General features: G+C 47.0%; 1 protein-coding gene across 1 annotated transcript in view; it reads right to left on the bottom strand.

Annotated features, from left to right (window-relative positions):
- The window catches only part of LOC144674719 (EVI5-like protein), an 82,908-nt gene that overhangs the window by 46,917 nt on the left and 12,958 nt on the right, over window positions 1-23,033 (bottom strand). Inside the window, exons 4-6 of the mRNA XM_078535941.1 lie at window positions 21,272-21,346; window positions 19,120-19,245; window positions 5,837-6,019 (exon numbers count right to left, since the gene is read on the bottom strand). Of these exons, the coding sequence (XP_078392067.1) occupies window positions 5,999-6,019; window positions 19,120-19,245; window positions 21,272-21,346 (222 nt within the window). The 3' untranslated portion in view covers window positions 5,837-5,998. The remainder of the gene's footprint in view (window positions 1-5,836; window positions 6,020-19,119; window positions 19,246-21,271; window positions 21,347-23,033) is intronic.

A 23,033-nucleotide genomic window follows, 5' to 3' on the forward strand; every position in this document is an offset into this window, starting at 1 on the left:
TATTTTGAATCTGTTTTCATAGTAGACGACACGAACAACGTCCCAATAATAGTGGAAGGTCAAGGGGCTACAGGGAGCAAGGGTCTTAAAACAACCACTATCACGAGAGAAAGAGTAATGGGAATACTAATGGGACTTAAAGCTGACAAGTCCCCTGGACCTGATGGCCTGCATTCTAGGGTCCAAAAGAAGTGGCTGCAGAGAGAGTTTATGCATGGGCTGTCATCTTACAAAATTCCACAGGTTCTGGAGATGTAATGAAGTCAGGAGCTGAGAGTCCCTGGCGAAATCCATACTGGGCATCAATGAGCAGGTTATTGCTCAGCAAGTGCTGCTTGATAGCACTGTTGATGACTCCTTCCATTGCTTTACTGATGATCGAGAGTAGACTGATGGGGCGGTAATTGGCTGGGTTGGATTGCCCTGCTTTTTGCGTACAGGACATACACGGGCAATTTTCCACATAGCCGGGTAGATGCCAGTGTTGAGCTGTACTGGAACAGCTTGGCTGAGGGCGCGGCAAGTTCAGGAGCACAAGTCTTCAGTACTATTGCTGAAATATTGTCAGGGCCCATAGCCTTTGCAGTATCCAGGGTCTTCATCTGTTTCATGATATCACGTGGAGTGAATCGAATTGGCTGGAGACGGGCATCTGTGATGCTGGGGACTTCCGGAGGAGGCTGAGGTGGATCATCCACTCAGCACTTGTGGCTGAAAGTTGTTGCAAATGCTTCAGCCTTATCTTTTTCACTGATGTGCTGGGCTCCCCCATCATTGAGGATGGGGATATTTATGGAGCTGCCTCCTCCAGTGAGTTGTTTAATTGTCCACCACCATTCACAACTAGATGTGGCAGGACTGCAGAGCTTAGATCTCATCCGTTGGTTGTGGGATTGCTTAGCTCTGTCTATCACTTGCTGCTGATGCTGGTTGGTACGCAAGTAGTCCTGTGTTATAGCTTTACCAAGTTGACACCTCATTTTTAGGTATACCTGGTGTTGCTCCTGGCATGCCCTCCTGCACTCTTCATTGAACCAGGGTCAATCGCCTGGCTTGGTGATGATGGTAGAGTGGGGGATATGCAGGGCCATGAGGTTACAGGTTGTGTTCGAGTACAATTCTGCAGCTTCTGATGGCTCACAGCGCCTCATGGAAGCCCAGTCTTGATTTGTTAGATCTGTTTGAAATCTATCCCATTTAGCACAGTGGTAGCGCCACACACCACGATGGAGGGTATCCTTAATGTGAAGGCAGGACTTGGTCTCCACAATGACTGTGCAATGGTCACTCCTACCGATACTGTCCTGGACAGATGCATCTGCGACAGGCAGGTGGGTGAGGATGCAGTCAATCATTTTTTTTTCCCTCACCACCTGCCCCAGACCCAGTCTAGAAGCTATGTCAATTAGGACTCAGCCAGCTCAGTCAGTGGTTGTGCAACCGAGCCACTCTTAGTGATGGACATTGAAGTCCCTACCCAGAGTACATTCTGCGCCCTTGTCACCCTTAGTGCTTCCGTCAATTGGTGTTCGGTATGGAGGAGCGCTAATTCTTCAGCTGAGGGAGGACGGTACGTGGTAATCAGAAGGAGGTTTCCTTCTTGTTTGACCTGATACCATGAGACTTCATGGGGTCCAGAGTTGACACTCCCTCCCGACAGTATAGCACTGTGCGGCCACCTTTGCTGGGATGATGACGGTGGTTTCTGGGACCTGATCTGTGAGGTATGATTCCATTGCTTCACTAGTCTGTGAGACAGCTTTTGGCACTAGCCCCCAGATGATAGTTAGGAGGACTTTGCAGTGTTGACAAGGCTGAGTTTGCCGTTGTCTTTTCCGGTGCCATGGAGAATGCTGGGTGGTCAGCAGAATTAGTTCATTTTCAAGTTGGCTAACGGTCACTAGAGGAGTGTCCCAGGGACCCGTGCTGGAATCTCAACTACTTACAATCCATATGAGCAACTTGGATGAAGGGACCGAGATTATTGACAAATTTGCATCCAATACAAGGATAGGTGGGAAAGCAAATTGCCAGGACACACAGGTCGGGATTTTCCAGCACCACCTGTCACCAGGATCTTCCGGTCCCGCCAAAAGTTAATGGAACTTTGGCTGACCTGCCCCATCCCCTGTGATGGGCACTGCCACATGGGGCCGGAAAATCACGGCAAAGGGATATCGATGGGTTAAGGGAGTCGGCCAATATTTCAGAGATGGATAAAAATGTGGGAAAATGTGAGGTTATCCACTTTTGCAGGAAGAACAGAATAGCAGAATATTATTGAAATGCAGAGAGACTGCAGAATGCTGCAGTACAGAGGGAACTGGGTGTCCCTCATACATGAAACTCCAAAAGTTAGCATGCAAGTCCAGGCAGGAATTAGGAAGGCAAGTTGAATGCTGGGCTTCATTACAAGGGGGACAGAGTGTAAAAGTAGGGACGTCTTGTTACAATTGTACAGGGCTTTGGTGAGACCACTCCGACTGCACCGCGGACAGATTTAGGCACCTTACTCAATGACAAATACACTTACATTGGAGCCAATTCAGAGAAGGTTCACCAGGTTGACCCCTGGGGTGAAGGGGATTGTTTATAAGAAAAGTTTGGGCAGATTGAGGGTATAAACATTGAAGTTTTGAAGAATGTGAGCTGACCGCATTGAAACATATAAGATACTGAGGAAGATTGACAGGGTAAATATTGAGCAGTTGTTTCCCCTGGCTGGGAAATCTTGAAACATGGGGGCACTGACTCAGGATAAGGGGCCCATCATTTACAACTGAAATATGGAGACATTTCTTCACTGAGAGTTGTGAATCTGTGGAATTCTCTACCCCAGAGGGGGAGTGGATGCTCCATCATTGAATATAGTTAACGCTGAGAAAGAACAGATTTTGGATCTCAGGGAATCGGGGGATATGTGGAGTGAGAGCAGCAAAGAGCTCCCAGAATGAGAGCTGCTGAAACATAGGATTGAACCAGGGAGCTTCAGATCCTCAATCTAACACTGTCCCAACTGAGCTATTTCAGCCACCATTTTGCTGTGTTTTTGTGCCATTCTTTTAGAAGAAAATATAACCCCACCTGCTGGAATTCTCCCTCCTGCTCATTCCTCATTTCGTGGCACTGCAACCTGACCAGGGCGTTTCATCTCTCCTCTCTTACACCCAATCACACACCTTCCCTTTTCTTCATTTTATCACCCTCCCCTCGCCTAAAGCCCATCACATTTCAAACTTTTCCCACTCCTCATCAAAACTTATCTGCCTGAAACTGCAACTCTCTTTCTCTCTACACACCCGCTGTCACACCCGCTGAGCATTTCCAACATCTTCTCTCTTCATTAAAAACAATTCTCTCTTACTCCATATCAGAAACACAATGGACATTATGCAAAATAAGTTCCCTCTCACATTCCCTCTCAACTTGTTTGCTTTAAAACTTTGCATTTTTATTCTTCTGAAATTGTCTCAAATTAAACACACAAACTCCTGACATGGACCCATGCATCCATTTAGCACGGATGGACGATCAGTTCACAGACATTTCACTATTAATCTGCTGCTGTTAATTGTTGCCATGGGCCTTTAAATTAGGCAGAGGGTGATGACATCATACAGACACACTTGGCCACCATATCAGAAAGCTCCCAGAGTGTAATCTCCGATCTAGCGCTTTGAAAGGTTGGAATTATTGATGTAAACTTGGAAATGTTTGACTTCACAGGCTGGGATTGCCTCAATCTCTCCCTACACTAGTCTTCCTCCCGAGCTGTTTGTGTTTGAGCTATCCCACTCGATTTGGGGCAGGATAGTGGGGGAAATCCAGGCCCAGGACAAAGAGACAAAACCTGAAAATCAGAGCCAGGTCATTGAGGAGAGAAGTTAGGAAACACTTCATCACACAAAGGGTGGGAGAAGGGTAGAACTCGATCCCACTATACAATCACAGAGACAAGCTCAATTAATCATTTAAAACCTGAGATTGAAGGAGCTTTGGTGGACCAGGGAACTCAGGGAGATGGGGACAAGGCAGGTAAATAGTGTTAGGATTCACATCAGCCATAATCTCATTGAATAGTGAAACTCATGTTGCTACGTTTCAATGTTTTTCCTGTAGCTTTGATGTGGATCATTTCGAAATAATGGACTCTTCTGATGTCATACAGTCCTCGTGTTATGATGTCATGAAGATAAATAAATTACAGCAGAGCCTTGGTAGCGGAGAGAGTTTTGTTTGAGACGGCAGCAAGCCCTTTGCTTAAGGATTTGTAATTGAAATACAGGACAGGGCATTGGTGAGACCACATCTCGAATACTGTGTGCAGTTTTGGTCTCCTTATTTAAGGAAGAATTAAGTATGTTGGAGGTGTTTCAGAGGAGGTTTACTAGATTGATACCTGGAATGAGCAGATTGTCTTATGAGGATAGGTTGGACAGGCTGGGCTTGTTTCCACTGGAGTTTAGAGGAGTGAGGGGTGACCTGATTGAAGTCTATAAGATCCTGAATGGTCTTGACAAGATGGAATTAGAAAGCATGTTTCCTCTAGTGGGTGAGTCAGAACTAGCGGCAACTGTTTTAAAATGAGGGGTCACCCTTATCAGACAGAGATGAGAGTTGTGCGACTTTGGAACTCTGCGTCAGAAAGTGGTGGAAGTGGGGTCATTGAATATTTTTAAGAAAGATTCTTGTCAGGCAACAGAATCAAAGGTTATCAGCGGTAGGTGGGAACGTAGAAGTCGAAACACAAACAGATCAGCCCTACTGTTATTGAACGGCAGAGCAGACTCGAGGGGCCGAATGGCCTACATCTGCTCCTATTTCGTATGTTCATAAGTCAGCAATGGAAAAGAAAGCTAGACAGCATATGAACATCAGGAATAGTGTTGTAAATGATGATGATGAACAATGTCTACACTACCGGCTCAGTATGGTGCACCAAATATCCTATCCTGCCTCATTGGACGAACAATGGAAGAAGTCAGGGAAATTGTACACCACAGAGACAAAGAAACTTTTATACATCCCGAGGCGTCCCACTCAAACCAGACCCAAGTCCTGTCTCCAGTTCCGGTTGCTAAGAAACAACAGAAAGATTCAGCTGCTGGAGACGGTAACAGAGAAAAGGCACCAGTTACCAGATCGGTGGAACTTGGACCGAACACCAAGGTTGGCACAAAAAACAAACCCAACTGGCGGCTGTGAAGAAGAAGGTGAGAGGGAGGTGAAGGGTGAACTGAGGAGGCAAGGGTCACAGTGTCAGGAGGAGGTGGTCACTCAGTGGGATCGGAGGTCAAGATCCAGTGTATAGACCGTCCACTCTCTTTCACTCCTCAAACTCTTCCACTAGGTATTAGTTCCGGAGCAGCATTCACAGAAACCTTGAGAACAAGCCACTTGTCATCGTGACTAGGATTTGCCATTTGATCATTGTCCAGACTGCCATTGACACTCACTCCTTAAGAAATGCACACTTAACCCGTTCACACTCTCTCTGCAGCTGCTGCCCAATCTCCAGATTTTTCTCCAATCTTGGAAGATATTGCTGTCTCTCACCTATGCTGTCACCCCTCCCACTGATCCTTATTTGAAACCCTCTAATCTCCCGCCCTGTCTCTCACAGCACCGGGACCCCATTCATCAAAGTCACAGAGAACAGCTAGTGTGACAGCAACAATTACTGACATCAGAACCTGGATGTGTGAGAACTTTCTCCAAACCGTCCTCGGTTAAATTAAAGACAGCCTGTTTGGTTCCTGCCAGGACTCGTGTTTCTGGTTTTCACCCATCAGCCTCTCTGACTGCCGGGCCTGACTGCTTGGAATTATGCACCTACCTGAAGCAGAGCTCTGTTTCCTGTTGTGTATCCACAGTTACTTTTAATAATGAAATGTGTCCATCTGCAGGAACGACTGGATCAGGTAAGTGAGGAAAACCAAAGGCTGAAGACAGCGATCACCAGAACGACTGAAGAACTGAACCAGATCAGGACGAAGCTTCAGGAAGAAGTTTTGGGAACCTGAAAATTCAATTTTAGCCTCGTTTAAAAGTTGCCTCATTAACTTTGTCTCCAGATTGTTTCGAAATTCTAAATTGTATATTCACCAAGACTCGGGAACTCCAACCAAGTCACAGCCCGAGCTCCCTCCGTTTGATTTCACTGAGTAGTGAGGTTTATGGTGTGTCATTGGTGAAAGAATTTGTTTTGTAATTTCAAATCTCTCACTCTCATAAGATTGTTCTGGAGAAAATGTTCCAGCGAATACATTTCAAGACAAGAAGCACAAAGAAATTCTGGGGTTAGCTATTTCGTGACTTTTAGTTTAAATGATTTTTACACAGCAACAAGAACTGGAACTGCCCAGCTCTTTCCAATCTGAACTACATGCAAAGAAGGAGGTGTCTCAGAAGGTGGGCGATTTGCAGGGGGGCGTCGCTGACTTGAAAGAAAAGGTATAAATCCCACCCAAAGTGCAACAATGTCCAGTGATTTCCACTGGCCTTATATTGTGTGCTTCTTAACCTCGTAGTAGTTTCATTTGAGGGATCATCATCCCAAATGGCTGCTATAAGCAGGGAGCTTGTATTAATATTACACTCTGCCCCTATTCCTTTTATTCAGGAGTCTTGTCCATCTTTTCAGGTGTCCTCAGTCTTTGCATCTTGGAGTGAATGTGGTACAATGGAGTATGTTAGACTCAGTCCCATAAAGGGTTAACTGTAATAGTCTGTGATGTCAGAGAAGGAAGTGACTTTCTCATGTGATGTGAGATTCTGGGACAATCTGAAGTGAAAGGAAAGCAAGTATGGTCAGAAGCTTGTAAGAATGTTCTCCTTAATCTGTGAATATGTGAAAATAAATGTTAGCGTCTTTATAGCTAGCAGTCTTCAGAATTCACTGAAACTGCTCCAGCCCAACAGCACAATCATATAGTGCACAGTTTGTCTTTGATGATGTGGAACTGGAGCATGTTCTTTGTAACAAGCTGAACATTCCCTGGAATGTCGGACTGGCTGGTTAATGTACACTGTGCAGCTGAACATTCCCAGTAATGTCGGACTGGCTGGTTAATGTACACTGTGCAGCTGAACAGTCCCTGTAATGTCAGACTGGCTGGTTAATGGACACTGTGCAGCTGAACAGTCCCTGTAATGTCAGACTGGCTGGTTAATGTACACTGTGCAGCTGAACAGTCCCTGTAATGTCAGACTGGCTGGTTAATGTATACTGTGCAGCTGAACATTCCCTGTAATGTCAGACTGGCTGGTTAATGTACACTGTGCAGCTGAACATTTCCTGTAATGTCGGACTGGCTGGTTAATGTACACTGTGCAGCTGAACATTCCCTGTAATGTCGGACTGGCTGGTTAATCTACACTGTGCAGCTGAACAGTCCCTGTAATGTCGGACTGACTATTTTTTGGAAAAATATACTTTATTCATAAAATATCTGGAACAACATTTCAAACCACTTCAAAATCACCATCACAAAGGTACAATCAGATTCAGCTTTTACAACATGTATCACCAGGTGCATAAGTACAAACAATGAATATTACAATCATTTGCAGACATTCATTTGAGCTGTACAGCCCGAGGGGATTTAAACATTTCCCAGTCCCTCGGTGCCCTGGCAGAAAGGTCTTAGACAGTGACCCTTCCCCATTGCGCCTTTGCGGCAGCTGCCCCAAGCTTTAGTGCGTCCCTCAGCACGTAGTCCTGGACTTTGGAATGTGCCAGTCTGCAACACTCGGTCGGGGACAACTCTTTGCGCTGGAAGACCAACAAGTTTCGGGCAGACCAAAGAGCGTCATTCACCGAGTTGATGATCCTCCAGCTGCAGTTGATGTTTGTCTCAGTGTGTCCCCCTGGGAACAGCCCGTAGAGCACAGAGTCCTGTGTCACAGAACTGCTCAGGACGAACCTCGACAGCAACCACTGCATCTCTCTCCAGACCTTCTTTGCAAAGGCACAATCTACAAGGAGGTGAACAACGGTCTCTTCCCCACCACAGCCACCTCGAGGGCAACGTGCAGAGTGGGTGAGACTCCTGGCGTGTAGGAAGGATCTGACGGGGAGGGCCTTTCTCACCACCAGCCAAGTCACGTCTTGGTGCTTGTTGGAAAGTTCTGGCGTTGAGGCATTCTGCCAAATAACAGTCTGCTCGGGAAACCATCCCACAGGGTCCACCCTCTCCTTTTCCCGCAGGGCCTCTAAGACGTTACGTGCCGACCACTGCCTGATGGATTTGTGGTCATAGGTGTTTCTCTGCATAAATTTTTCCACCAGGGACAGGTGGTACGGCACGGTCCAACTACTTGGAGCGTTCCGCGGCAGCGTGGCCAGACCCATCCTTCGCAACACCGGGGACAGGTAGAACCTCAGCACGTAGTGACACTTGGTGTTTGCGTACTGACGGTCTACGCACCGCTTGATGCAGCCACACACAAAGTTGGCCATCAGTATGAGGGCGATGTTAGGCACGTTTTTTCCCCCTTTATCTAGAGGCTTGTACATCGCGTCCTTGCAGACACGATCCATTTTCGACCTCCAGATAAAGTTAAAGGTGGCTCGGGTGATCGCCATCGTGCAGGTGTCTGGAATGGGCCAGACCTGTGCCACGTACAGCAACAGCGAGAGTGCCTCACACCTGATGACCAGGTCCTTACCCGCAATGGAGAGGGAGCGTCGCTCCCACATGCCCAGTTTTCATTTCACCATAGACACTCGTACCTTCCAGTTTCTAACGCATGCCCCGGTCCCTCCGAACCATATCCCCAGCACCTTCAAGCTGTCAGCCCTGACGGTGTAGGGGACAAAGGATCGGTCAGCCCAGTTCCCAAAGAACATGGCCACGCTCTTCCCACGATTTACCTTGGCTTCCGAGGCCAATTCGAACTGGTCGCAGATGTGGATCAGTCTGCGCACCGACAGCGGATCCGAGCAGAAGACGGCGACATCGTCCATGTACAGGGAGGCTTTGATCTGAGTGCCTCCACTGCCTGGGATCATCACTCCTCTTATGCCCGGATCCTTCCTGATGGACTCGGCAAAGGGTTCTATGCAACACACAAACAGGACAGGGGAGAGAGGACAGCCCTGCCTGACTCCAGATTTAATCGGAAAACGATCTGTTTCCCACCCATTGATTGAGACTGCGCTACTGATGTTAGTGTAGAGCAGTTGGATCCAATTTCAAATTCCCTCCCCAAACTACAGTTTGGAGAGCACATCCACCATGTAGGTGTGCGATATTCTGTCAAAGGCCTTCTCCTGATCCAAGACCTCCGTGATAGAGGACAGGAAGGACTGGGAGGCCATGCTGTCTGTGGGCTTCACGTCATACAATCTGGCATAAAAGGATTTGCTGATCCTCAAAATGTCGGACTGCGATGACTTTACTGAGCTGTCTTCTCCCTTCAGGCTGCTGATCACAGAGCGCTCTCTGTGTACCTTTTGGAAGAAGAAACGTGAGCACGTCTCATCCTGCTCCACGGAGCGGACTCTGGAACGGAAGATGATCTTGGAGGCCTCCGAGGCAAAGAGCGAGGCTTGCTGGCTCTTCACCTCTTGGAGTTCCTCCTTGACATCGACCCCCATCGACTGCAGCCGGAGCAGATTCTGCATGTTTTTCTGGAGTCGAGACATTTCCCTCTGTTCCTTTCTAGCTTTCTGGGTGCCTTTGAGGATGAAAAACCTCTTGATGTTTCCCTTGATCACTTCCCACCAGTGTGTCAGGGACTCAAAGAGGGGTTTCACGGTTCTCCAACCTTTGAAAACCCTCTTGAGCTCCTCAATGTTCTCTGGGGTCAGCAGTTGCACGTTTAGCTTCCATGCCCCCCTGCCCACCCTCTGGTCTTCCTTTAAGTGACAGTCAGCCAGTAGGAGGCAGTGGTCAGAGAAGAACACTGGCTTGACATCGGTGGATCTGACTGCGAACGCTCGGGACACAAACAGCAAATATATCCTGGAACGGATGGACCCGTCTGGCCGCGACCAGGTGTACCTACGCTGCGCTCCGTCTGCAGGGTTGCTGAAGACGTTGTGCAGCTTGGCATCCTTAACTGTTTCCATCAGGGATCTGGACGTAGCGTCCAATCTGCTGTCGGCCCTGCTGGATCGTCCAGCCACATCGATGATGCAGTTGAAGTCACCGCCCAGAATGACCGGCCTGGAGGTCGCCAGCAGCAGTGGGACTTGCTGAAAAACCTCCAGCCGCTCGGCCTTTTGTGCCGGGGTGTACACGTTAATTAACCGGAGTGGAGCATTCTTGTACATGACGTCTGCTACGAGGAGGCGCCCGCCCACCACCTCCTTAACCTCGGAGACGGTGAAGTTGCCTCCCCGCAGCAGAATACCCAGGCCGGAGGAACGAGAGTCGTTTCCTCCCGACCAGCTGCTACTTCCCCCTGCTGATTTTCCACTGCTTCCTCCTCCTCCATTGATTTGCTCTCCTGAGGAGTGGGAGGTTCAGGGGGCAGTGCTGTTGATCGGCTGTCTGTTGCCTCAATCTTTTCCTCCACCTTGTCTCTCTCTGTGTCCTCCTTTGTCCCGTTGTTCTCACTGGGGGCCATGGTGGTTGGAGTGTTGCAAGTGTCCTTGGTAGTAGTGACATGAAGCATTTCCCTGCTTCCCCCTCGTTGGCTTTGGCTGCCCGTGCATAAGTGAGGCAGCATTTGGGGCAGGTCCTGTAGAGTTGAGCTGCCTCGCCACACAGGTTGCAGCATTTAGTCTGTTTGCAGTCCTTTGTCTGGTGCCCTTCCTGTTTGCAGTTCTTGCAGAGGGAGGCGCTGCAGTTGGCCGCTGCATGAGCAGACTTGCCACATGAGCAACAAAGTTTGGGTTGCCCAGCGTAGACAAGGTAACCACGGCTTCCCCCGATAGCAAATCTGGAAGGAGGGTGGAAGGTGGCTCCCTGACCATCGGTCTTGAGCGTGACCTTAAACTGGCGTTTGCCTGTCCAGATCCCCAAATCGTCTCTAACCTCGGTGCAGCTCCCCACCTTGTCGAAGTACCTGGTGAGGAAGGTGAGCACGTCGATGACAGGGACGTGGGGGTTGTAGAGATGCACCGTCACCACACGGTCCCGTTGCAACGGCAGAGCAAAGAGCGGCTCCACCGTCAGGATCTTCATCTCCGGCTGGTCTCTCTTCTCCTCAAACACCTTCAGGAACTTGACGCAGGCAGCAACATTCCTGAAGCTCACGTCGAAATATCCAGCGCTGGGGAAGTGCTGCAGGGAGTAGATCTCCGCAGCTTCAAATCCACACGCCTTCAACAGGATCCTCCTGGCGAAGAAGGCCCGATTCATAGGTTCTCCTCCTTCGCTGTCCTTCACCGTGACTCAGACGGTGTTTGATACCCCATGGTATGGGGTTCGATTGGTTATAGCATTTGCTTCACGACCTTGCCCTGGCAGAACCACGATCATGGTCTCTCCCCTGCCAGGTAAGTAAGGGTTATGTTGGGCACGTTTTTCCCCCCTCATCTAGAGGCTTGTACATCGCGTCCCTGTGAACATGATCCATTTTGTAGTGCATTTCCACAGCACATCACTTCAGATTCAGGCTAGTGGTGAAAATCTGAAGAGTTTCATGCATTGCTAATTACAGAGACGCCTAATAGGTCACAATGTTCTGTAACTGCTCCCAGACATGCTACACCACAACGTAGCAATTTAAAGCCTTTTATTCTGCACTGGTAAACTGAAAGGAAGCAGAAATATCCAGATGCCAACTATGGCACATGGCCAATAAGACGTAAAGCTCCATCAAGCACTCACTTTGATTAGACAAGTACAAGAGGGCAAGAGAACAGGCTGCACTCCATTAGCTGCACTGTTCACTTCTGAACATTTAATTCAGTGTCTTAATTAGTTTCATTCATATTCAGGTATCACAGTTTAAGCAACTCCCTCTGTGCACTACAGAAAACTCCAGATTAAGCGTTCTGTTACCCTACATGGTGTAAGAAATCTAAAGCCTCTCTCTGCAATCCTACCCCCAAAAAAGTGATCTGTACACGCAACACGCCTACCTTCAACTTTCATCCCCTTCCTGTTTTAGATAAAATTCAAAACAACCTGACCACGTGTTAAATCCTGCCAGGATTGGGTGCTGAGTGATTACTCTCCCCATTGGGTAACCATGTGATCCTGCTGGCTTCTGCAGCCAATGCTCGTTTAACCAAAGTGGACCCGGCCAAGGGGGCCACGTGCGCGAGAGACTGAGCGAAGGGGGAGTGTGGACCTGCCATGGTGCATTCCACAAAGCAGCGGGGAGTGACGTCACAGGACAGCAAGGCACTTCCTTAAACTCGGAGTCAGGAAACGACCAATTTCAATCGGGGTGCGTGCAACAGTCACAATAATAATCCAAGCATTGGCACAGAGCAGGTCTAGAGGCATTCATTAAAGTTAATGACTTAAACATTTTACTCAATAGATTGTAAAAGAGGTAATCGAGGATTTTTTCTTCAGTCATGGATGGGCAGCTGAGAGCTGCTGCTTACAATCCCTGCGCGGTGTGGGAACTTCAGGACATGATTCTTGGGGGGGCCACGGGTGGAGGAGGAGTTCCAGCTGCTTGAGCTCGAGCCCAGGTTTTCCAAGCTTGAGGGGCTGCAGTCACTGCGGACCATGAGGGAGGATGAGAATTCCCAGGATCATACGTTCCAGGAGGTGATCACGACACAGGCAGTGAGAGATCAGGACTGGAGACGGGCGGCCATCAGGAAGAGGCAGGAAGTGGAGACTTCGGGGTGTGCGCCGCTCTCAAACTGGGACTTGGGATTGGAGACTGCTGGGAGTGACGATACCTTAAAGAGGTGCAGTCAGATCATGGCACCAGAGGGCAAGGGACAGCAAAGTGTAGAAATGCAGTTGTCATAGGAGATTCTATAGTTAGGGGGACAGACCAGGTTTCGTCATCATGAGTTCCACATGCTGTGCCGTCTCCCTGGTGCCAGGGAAAAGTACATCACAGAGAGGAGACAGAACACTCTGCAAAGGGAAGGGAGGGAGTCACAAGTTGTGGCACATATCAGTGTCACCAAGTAGAGGGGGCAGATATTGAGGTTCTATGGTCAGATTTTCAGAAGCTAGGGAAGATGTTGGAAAGTATGACCCTGAGGGTACCATCACAGAATTAATCTCTGGATTGCTCCCAGTGCCAGGCGCTGGTGACAGTAGAGATAGGAAGATAGGGAGGATCAGTACGTGGCTTGAAGCATGGTGCAGGAGGGACGGCTTGGGACATTGGGACCGGTACTGGGGCAGGAGGAACCTAGTCAAAAAGGGACAGGTGCACCTCAACAGGACTGGGACCATTGCCCTGATGGGAAGTTCACTCGTGTGGTTGGGGAGGATTTAAACTAAATTGGCAGGTGGATGGGCACCAGCGTATAGAAACAGAAAAGATGAATAAGGTGCATAAATGGAGTGTTGGACTGTACCAGAGAATGGGGTATTTCCCTATTAGGAGAGCACGATGAAGCAGGAATACAAAGACAGGTTTGCGATGCATGTATGTAAATGCACAAAGTTGAGATATTTTGGTGAATAAGGTTGGTGAGCTACAAGCACAAACAGCCGTGTAGGAATATGATGTGGTGGCAACAAGAGAAACATGGCTCAAAAATGCTGAGGACTGGGCACTCAATATACATGGATATAAAATGCTCAGGAAAGACAGGGAAGGAAAACAAGGGAGGTGGAGCAGTACTGATTATGGAAGACATTGTAGAATTAGAAAGAAAGGATATCCTTCACAGGGCAAGGGCAGAACCGATTTGATTCAAGTTGAGAAGCAACAAGGGTACAGATCACGCTACTGGGGCTATTCTGAAGGCGCCCAAAAAGAGAGAGAGATAGAGGATTAAATCTGCAGGGAAATCACAGAGATATACATGAACTATCGTGTAGTGATACTAGGGAGCTTCAATTACCCAAATATCAACTGGGATAATGCTGGAGTAAAGGGTAAAGAGGGGAAGGAATTTCTGACATGTGAACAGGAGAACTTCCTTGGCCAGTATGTTCTTGGCCTGACCAGGATGGTTGCAGGGGAGGCGATGGCGCAGTGGTATAGTCGTCGGACTAACAATCCGGAGACCCAGGTCAGTGCTCTGGGGACCCAGGTTCGAATCCCGCCACAGCATACGGGATTCAATAAAAATGTCTAACGATGACCATCAAACCCATCTGATTCACTAATCATCGCCCTCCCTTAGCTTAGTTGAACACCACTTGGAGGAAGCACTGAGGGCGGCATGGGCCAGAATGTACTCTGGGTGGGGGAATTCAATTTCCATTACCAAGTGTGGCTGACCAAGCCTTAAAGGACATGGGTGCTAGACTGCGTCTTCTGCAGGTGGTGAAGGAACCAACAAGAGGGAAAAACATACTTGATCTCATCCTCACCAACCTGCCTGCCGCAGATGCATCTGTCCATGACAGTGTCGGTAGGAGTGACTACTGCACAGTCGACGTCCCATCTCCATCATGTTGTGTGGCACTGTCACTGTGCTAAATGGGATAGGTTTCGAACAGATCTAGCTGGGCATCCATGAGAGGCTGTGGGCTACCAGCAGCAACAGAATTGTACTCAACCACAATCCATAACCTCATTGCTTGACATATCCCCCACTCTACCATTGCCATCAAGAACATCATTCAATGAAGAGTGCAGGAGGGCATGCCAGGAGCAGCAACAGGCAGACCTAAAAATGAGGTGTTGACCTGGTGAAGCTATAACACAGGACTACCTGCATGCCAAGCAGCAAGTGATAGCTAAATGATCCCATAACCAACAGATCTAAGCTCTGCAGGCCTGCCACAACCAGAATGATGGGGGACAATTAAACAACTCACTGGAGGCAGCAGCTCCACAAATATCCCATCCTCAATGATGGGGGAGCTCAGTCACACCAGTGCAAAAGATAAGCTTGTGGCCGTCAGCCAGAACTGCCGAGTGGATGGTCCATCTCAGCCTCCTCCAGAGGTCCCCAGCATCACAGATGCCAGTCTTCAGCCAATTTGAATCACTCCATATGATATCAAGAAATGGCTGAAGGCACTGGATACTGCAAAGACTATGGGCCCTGACAATATTTCAGCAATAGTACTGAAGACGTGTGCTCCAGAACTTGCCGCACCCCTAGCCAAGCTTTTCCAGTACAGCTACAACACCGGCATCTAACCGGCTATGTGGAAAATTGCCCAGGTATGGCCTGTACACAAAAAGCAGGACAAAGCCAACCCGGCCAATTATCGCCCCATCAGTCTACTCTCCATCATCAGTAAAGTAATGAAAGGGGTCATCAAAAGTGCAATCAAGCGGCACTTGTTTAACAATAACCTGCTCACTGACACCACTCAGCTCCTGACCTCATTACAGCCTTGGTTCAAACATGGACAAAAGAGCTGAACTCCCGAGGTGAGGTGAGAGTGACTGCCCTTGACATCAAGGCCACATTTGACCGAGTGTGGCATCAAGGAGCACTAGCAAAACTCGAGTCAGTGGGAATCAGGGGAAAACTCTCCACTGGTTGGAGTCATACCTAGCATAAAGGAAGATGGTTGAGGTTGTTGGAGGTCAATCATCTCAGCTCCAGGACATCACTGCAGGAGTTCCTCAGGGTAGTGTCCTCAGCCCAACCATGTTCAGCTACTTTATCAATGATCTTCCTTCCATCATAAGATCAGAAGTGGGGATATTCGCTGAAGATTGCACAATGTTCAGCACCATTCGTGACTCCTCAGATACTGAAGCACTCCATGTCCAAATGCAGCAAGACCTGAACAATATCCAGGCTTGGGTTGACAAGTGGCAAGTAACATTTGTGCCACACAAGTGCCAGGAAATGACCATCTCCAACGAGAGAGAGTCTAACCATCGCCCCTTGATGTTCAATGGCATTACCATCACTGAATCCCCCAATTTCAACATCCTGGGGGGGGTTACCATTGACCAGAAACTGAACTGTTCTAGCCATATAAATACTGTGGCTACAAGAGCAGGTTAGAGGCTAGGAATCCTGCAGTGAGTAACTCACCTCATGACTCCTCAAAGCCTGTTCACCATCCACAGGGCACAAGTCAGGAGTGTGATGGAATACTCCCCACTTGCCTGGATGAGTGCAAGCTGCAAAACACTCGAGAAGCTTGACACCATCCAGGACAAAGCATCCTGCTTGATTGGCACCATATCCACAAACATTCACTCCGTCCACCACGACACACAGTAGCGCCACTGCGTACCATCTACAAGATACACTGCAGGAATTCACCAAGGCTCCTTAGACAGTACCTTCCAAGCTCACAATCACTGCCGTCTAGAAGGACAAGGGCAGCAGATAGATGGGAACACCATCACCTGGAAGTTCCCCTCCAAGTCACTCACTATCCTGACTTGGAAATATATCGCCGTTCCTTCACTGTCGCTGGGACAAAATCCTGGAACTCCCTCCCTAACAGCACTGTGGGTGTACCTACACCACATGGACTGCAGCAGTTCAAGAAGGCAGCTCACTACCACCTTCTCAAGGGCAACTAGGGATAGGCAATAAATGCTGGCCCAGCTAGCGAAGCCCACATCCCGTGAATTAATTTTTAAAAAAAAATCTGGTGCTGGGAAACGAGGCAGGCCAAGTGGACTAAATGTCTCTGGGGGAACACTTGAGCAAGAGTGATCATCATATCGTAAGATTTAGACTAGTAATGCAAAAGACCAAGAAGCAATGTAAGGTAGAACATCTAAATTGAAAGAGGCTATTTTCAATGGGATCAGAAGGGATTCAGCCAAGGCAAAATGGAACCAAAGAAAGACAGAAAGAACTGTAACAGAACGATGGGTGATCTTTCAGCAAGAGATGCTTCAGGCACAGACTTTGTACATTCCAACAGGAGGGAAAGGCACAGGAACCAAAACCCAGGCTCCTTGGAAGACAAGAGATATAGAGAAAACGAAGAAACAAAAAAGGAAGGAGGGTGTATGATGCATGTCAAGTGAATTCTTCAAGCAAGAAACAGATCAAATACAATAGGTTAAGGGGAAGTGAAGAGGAAAATATGACTGACAAAGAGAGAGTATGAGAACAGAATGGCAGTCAACGTAAAAGGAACCCAAAAATCTTCCAGTAGCACATAAATAGTCACCGGGTAGGAGATGGAGTGGGTCCGAAAGGCACTAAGGGTGATGTATGCTCAGAGGCACAGGGTAAGGCTAGAATACTTAATGAGTACTTTGCATTAGTGTTTATGAAAGAAGAGGAAGCTGACAAAATATTGGTAGAGGTAACGAATGGGGTGAAAATTGAGAGACAGGAGGTATCGCATAGGCTGACTACATTTTGAGTCGATAAGTCATCTGATCTGGACGGCTTGCACCCCAGGTTGCTAAAGGAAGTGGAGGTGGAGATAGAGAAAGGGCTTGCCATAATTTTCCAATCATCCCTTAATATGGGTGAGGTGCCAGAGAATTGGAGTGTGGCAAATGTGACACCCTTAGTGGAGAAAGGCAAGGTCAGTCCTGACAACTGCAGGCCAGTCAATTCAACATCAGTTATGAGGAGGGTTTTAGTGACTGAAGGCACTTGGAGATGTTTGGGTTAATTAAGTTCCAGCACAGATTTGCAAAAGGCAGATTGTGCTCGACAAACTAACGGAATTCTTTGAAGTAACAGAGATGGTTGATGAAGGGAATGCAATGGTTTGTCAGCTATATGGGTTTTAAGAAAACCTTTGACAAAAGTACCAGATAAAAGACTGGTTAACAAAATTGTGATGCATGGAATAAGAGGGTCAGTGTCTAATTGGATAAAAAGTGTCTTAAGGTCAGAAAAAACTGATCCTTATTAGCTGATAGTGCAAGGACTAGGGGGCACAGGTTTAAGGTTTTGGCTAAGATATGCGGGGAAACGAGAGGAAGAGCTTTTGTACACAGTGAGTGGTCATGACCTAGAAAACTCTGCTCACAAGTGTGGTTAAAACAGGGACAATGAACTATTTCAAAAAGGAAATTGGACGAGCATTTGAAGGAAAAAAACTTGCAGGGTTTGGGGAATAGAGCGGGGGAATGGGACTGAGTGCTCCACGGACAGTCAGCATAGACTAGATGGGCCAAATTAACTCCTCCTGTGCCGTAAATTGACTCTATGGCTCTTGTAAATAACTGGGAGTTATCAATTCAGTCTTGTAATCCTACCCTGCTGCGGGCTTGAAAGGATAAATTTGTTAGGAAGAAAACAGAAGTCAATTGCCCCGTACATCCATTCTGTGGTGCACCGCATTACAGTAATTTTACATCTAATCTCATTTAGGAGTTCAGATTTCTAACATAGCTTGCAATCACTTCCAGGCATTCATTATTCATTATTTCCTCCTACTAAACATTGGCAAGACTGAAGCCATTGTTTCTGGTCCATGCTCCAAACTCCATCCCTCACCCTGGCAACAGTCTCAGAATAAGCCAGTCTTGTTCACAGCTTTGGTGTCACATGCAGTGAACTTCCAGCCTCTCATTCCTGCATCACTAAGACCACCTATCTCCACCTCTGCAACATTGCCCGACTTCACCCCCAACTCAGCTCATCTGCTTTGGAAAGCCTCATTGATGCCTTCACTAACTCTAGAATTGACTATCCCAACCCACTCCTGGCTGCTCTCCCATGTTCCACCCACCGTAAACTTGAGGTCATCTAAAATTCTGCTGCCTGCCTCTCAACTCACGCCAAGTCCCGTTTCCCTATCACCCCTGTCCTCGCTGACCTGAACCTTGACTGTAAAATTCTCACCCTTCGTGGTCTCGTCCCTCTCTACCTCTGCAATGTCTTCCAACCCCACAGCCCTCAGATATCTGTCTTCATCTAATTCCCTTGTGCGTTCCTGATTTTAATGCTCTGCCGTTGGTGGCCAGACCTTCAGTTGCCTCAGCTCCAAGTTCTGGAATTCCCTCTTTACACTTCGCTGCTTCTGAACTTGGCTTTCCTCCTTTAAAATGCTACTTGAAAAATACCTCCAAGCTTTTGTGAGTGAGCAAGGATTGCTCAGTTTACTCCAAGTGTTTCTCTCTCAATTCTCTCGAATGCAACGCCTGGCTTTGTAGGAATCAGCTGGTTACCTGTATTAAGTACTCAAACTGGTAGATGCAGAGTCCCAGCTCTGCCATACTGGGTTTGAAGAGCTCCCGCAATCGATATTCTTGCATCAAACGCACAAACACACAAAAGGCTTCTTCCTCGGGCATCTATAAAAGGAAAGAGAAATTTGCTGCAGGCGAGGCACCGGGAAAACGTGCAAACAATTTCATTTCTGCACAGGCTCAAATTAAACCATAAGGCTATTGGCTAAAGAGCAGCGATTATTGAGGAAGATTTCATTGTCAAAGAAGCAAATACAGAAGGTGTAAAAGAAGCTTCCAGCTCTTTACACAATCCCTTGGAAGAGCTGTGGGAAATAGTTATGGCGAGAATAAAATGTGGGTTTTAAATTCTTCCCCTGAGGCTATTCTGTTACTCTATTTGAAATGGGATTACTAGGTCTACAAGATTGGTATAACATTTAACAGAATAAACACCTGGAGCACTCACAGGGCTCCTAGAATGAGATTTTTAAAAGATCCACATAAAACTGGTTGTTACATCCTGACAATGTCAATGAATAAATATTCGACTACTCTTTGACAGCATTTCAGTTTTATGATGGTGTAGTTCAGGCAGCATCTTTCACAGGATGCCTGCTGTGAATAATAATGCCCTAAAATTAGGCTGACTACCTGGCAAGTTTCTGATTGTTTGTTTAATCTCAATGGGCTAGATGGATTACACACTCTACACACTGCTTTCATACAGGAGCATCAGTCAAGGCCTGTTCACTGGGTTAATACTGCACAAAGCAAGTTCCATCCTGTGTGCAGAACACCTGGTTATGTGAATCACAGAGCAGAAAAGACCCTTCGGCCCATCGAGTCTGCACCAACACATGAGAAACACCTGACCTTTCTACCTAATCGCATTTACCAGCACTTGGCCCATAGCCATGAATGTTATGACATGCCAAGTGCTCATCCAGGTACTTTTTAAAGGATGTGAGGCAACCCACCTCCACCACCCTCCCAGGCAGTGCATTCCAGACCGTCACCACCCTCTGGGTAAAACATTTTTCCTCACATCCCCCCAAACCTCCTGCCCCTCACCTTGAACTTATGTCCCCTCGTAACTGACCCTTCAACTAAGGGGAACAGCTGCTCCCTATCCACCCTGTCCATGCCTCTCATAATCTTATACACCTCGATCAGGTCACCCCTCAGTCTTCTCTGTTCCAACGAAAACAACCCAAGTCTATCCAACCTCTCTTCATAACTTAAATGTTTCATCCCAGGCAACATCCTGGTGAATCACCTCTGTACCCCCTCCAGTGAAATCACATCCTTCCTATAATGTGGCGACCAGAACTGCACACAGCACTCCAGCTGTGGCCTCACCAAGGTTCTATACAACTCCAACATGACCCCCTTACTTTTGTAATCTATGCCTCAATTGATAAAGGCAGGTGTCCCATATACCTTTTTCACCACCCCACTAACATGCCCCTCTGCCTTCAGAGATCTATGGACACACACGGCAAGGTCCCTTTGTTCCTCAGAACTTCCTAGTGTCATGCCGTTCATTGAATACTTCCTTGTCAAATTACTCCTTCCAAAGTGTATCACCTCACACTTTTCAGGGTTAAATTCCATCTGCCACTTACCTGCCCATTTGACCATCCCATCTGTATCTTCCTGTAGCCCAAGACACTCAACCTCACCGTTAACCACCCGGCCAATCTTTGTGTTATCCGCAAACCTACTAATCCTACCTCCCACATAGTCATCTATGTCATTTATATAAATGACAAATAATAGGGTGAGCACAGATCCCTGTGGTACGCCACTGGACACTGGCTTCCAGTCACTAAAGCATCCTTCTCTCATCACACTCTGTCTCCTGCAACTAAGCCAATTTTGAATCCACCTTATCAAATTACCCTGTATCCCATGCACATTTGCCTTCTTTATAAGTCTCCCATGTGGGACCTTGTCAAAGGCTTTGCTGAAATCCATATGGATCAAATATCTGAAATAAAAGATTGCTCTAACAAAGCTGATCCTTGAAACACCAGGGAAAGGGTCGAGACCTTACACTAAGATACTTAGACACAAGCGCCATACCATTACAATGTTCAGCAGGAATTGCTGACCCTGGTACATCACTGGAGAAATTATTCACACTAACCTGCATGAGGAGCAGCCCCACAATGAATGCACTTCCTTGGCAATATCCAACTTCATGGTCAACTAGAGAGTATGCCTGTAACAAAGCAACTGAATGCAGTCTCAAACCTGGGAGAAAATTCAGATACTTACACCACGTGGTGACTCAGCAGCACAGTGATGGTTAATAGACAGTTATATTGCTGCTTAACAATAATGGGAATATTGGAAGCTCTGTCTGTCAAACTAACAAGGGCCTATAGAACCAACCTATCCAAGGTCTTGTTCAATTATTTGCACTACCTGGTATACATGAACGAGATTGCACTATAATGGATCTTAAGAGTACAGCTTAGTAAATGTTAAGTTTTCACCTTGCAGGTTATGACGATGCAAAACCCTCCATGGGTTATTCCTTGACAATTGTCAATGTGACTATTATCCGTGTGCTAATAATAAAGTGATAATGAGTCAGACATACCTCCATTGCCCATAGCCCATTGTCGCAGTATGTAACATGTCAGTCAGGCTGCTCAGTCACACGTGACAGAATCTAGGGAAAAGGCCATCCCTTGGTACACTGAGTTCCTTGGGTACATTAACCATTGTATATTTTCTGGAATACCGTCAACCCGTGAGGGTGCACAGGTAAGAGTTACACACACCAGCTTTTAAGCTTAAATTTACTGCTTTTGATTCAAATTCATTGAATTCGACTTCTTTCAGTGCTAACTTCTCTATTTGGTGTTGTCGATGTAATTCAAATCGAGTATAAAAGTACACGGGGAAGTAAAAGTGAAATGAATTATGGCTTGAACGGCTCAAGTTCAAGAATTGGTGAACAGCTGCTTTCTCTGCTGCAAGTTAAATGACTCTAGTCTTGTTTGTCTAGTGTTTACTCTAAGGGTGAAATTTGTTTAATTTGAAATGACATTGCAGCCCTCAATGAGATCCCAACATCGAATTCACTTCCCCGTATCCATCATTCCATTTCCCAGCACTGAGTCGATAATTTAAAGATGTGCTGTATTATTCCAATCCCAAGCCACTTGAAGAAGTACGAGGCTAGACACTAATACTTTTCTTGATAATAGGTTTATTTACAGAATGCAGCATTCCATCCGTCTGCTTCCTATCTACTGTAGGCCTGAGGACAGCAGCCACTAATTGTTGCAATTTTGTATTTTTGCATTTTATTTCTGCTTTGCTCTTGATTTTAAGTCTAGGTTGAATATTTAAAGTTATTTTGTATTGAATCATACTTTGGAGACATTGATCTAAACCTAGCTGTGATTATTATTGATTAGTTAATCAAAGCACAAATCAGTAGGGACGTGTTTTCCCAAGACCTTGTTTTCCATGTTGGGCCATCCACAGCTCTTGTTTGGTTTACGACTCTGTTATTTTAGTAATCTAATGGGGAAAAAGTTATTTTTTTATTCATCAGAAGTCCCTTTACTTACTGTATTCGATGATCCTTGAACTACAACCAGGACAATGATTAGGCTTACATGGGGCGGTCAACTATGGTGTGGAATCAGGAGATGAAGTTTGATTGATGGACATGCAGCCTGACTGATGGCAGTTCAAAGGATGTGTAAACAACTTGAATAGGCAAATTTGTTGAGAGCCTGCAGTGCCTGTGAGGAGAATTGATAAGGACATGTGTTTACCAGGCCTGTTTTGAGAAGATCTGAACAAGGTCGCGAAAGACTGGAGTGGAGCAAGAAATCTGGCTTAAAAGGGACGCTGCTTCCAGGATTCAGTGCTGCAGCCAGAGTGGG

Source organism: Cetorhinus maximus, unplaced genomic scaffold (genome assembly GCF_964194155.1).
Source record: "Cetorhinus maximus unplaced genomic scaffold, sCetMax3.hap1.1 HAP1_SCAFFOLD_768, whole genome shotgun sequence".
In the NCBI taxonomy this organism is placed as follows: Eukaryota; Metazoa; Chordata; class Chondrichthyes; order Lamniformes; family Cetorhinidae; genus Cetorhinus; species Cetorhinus maximus.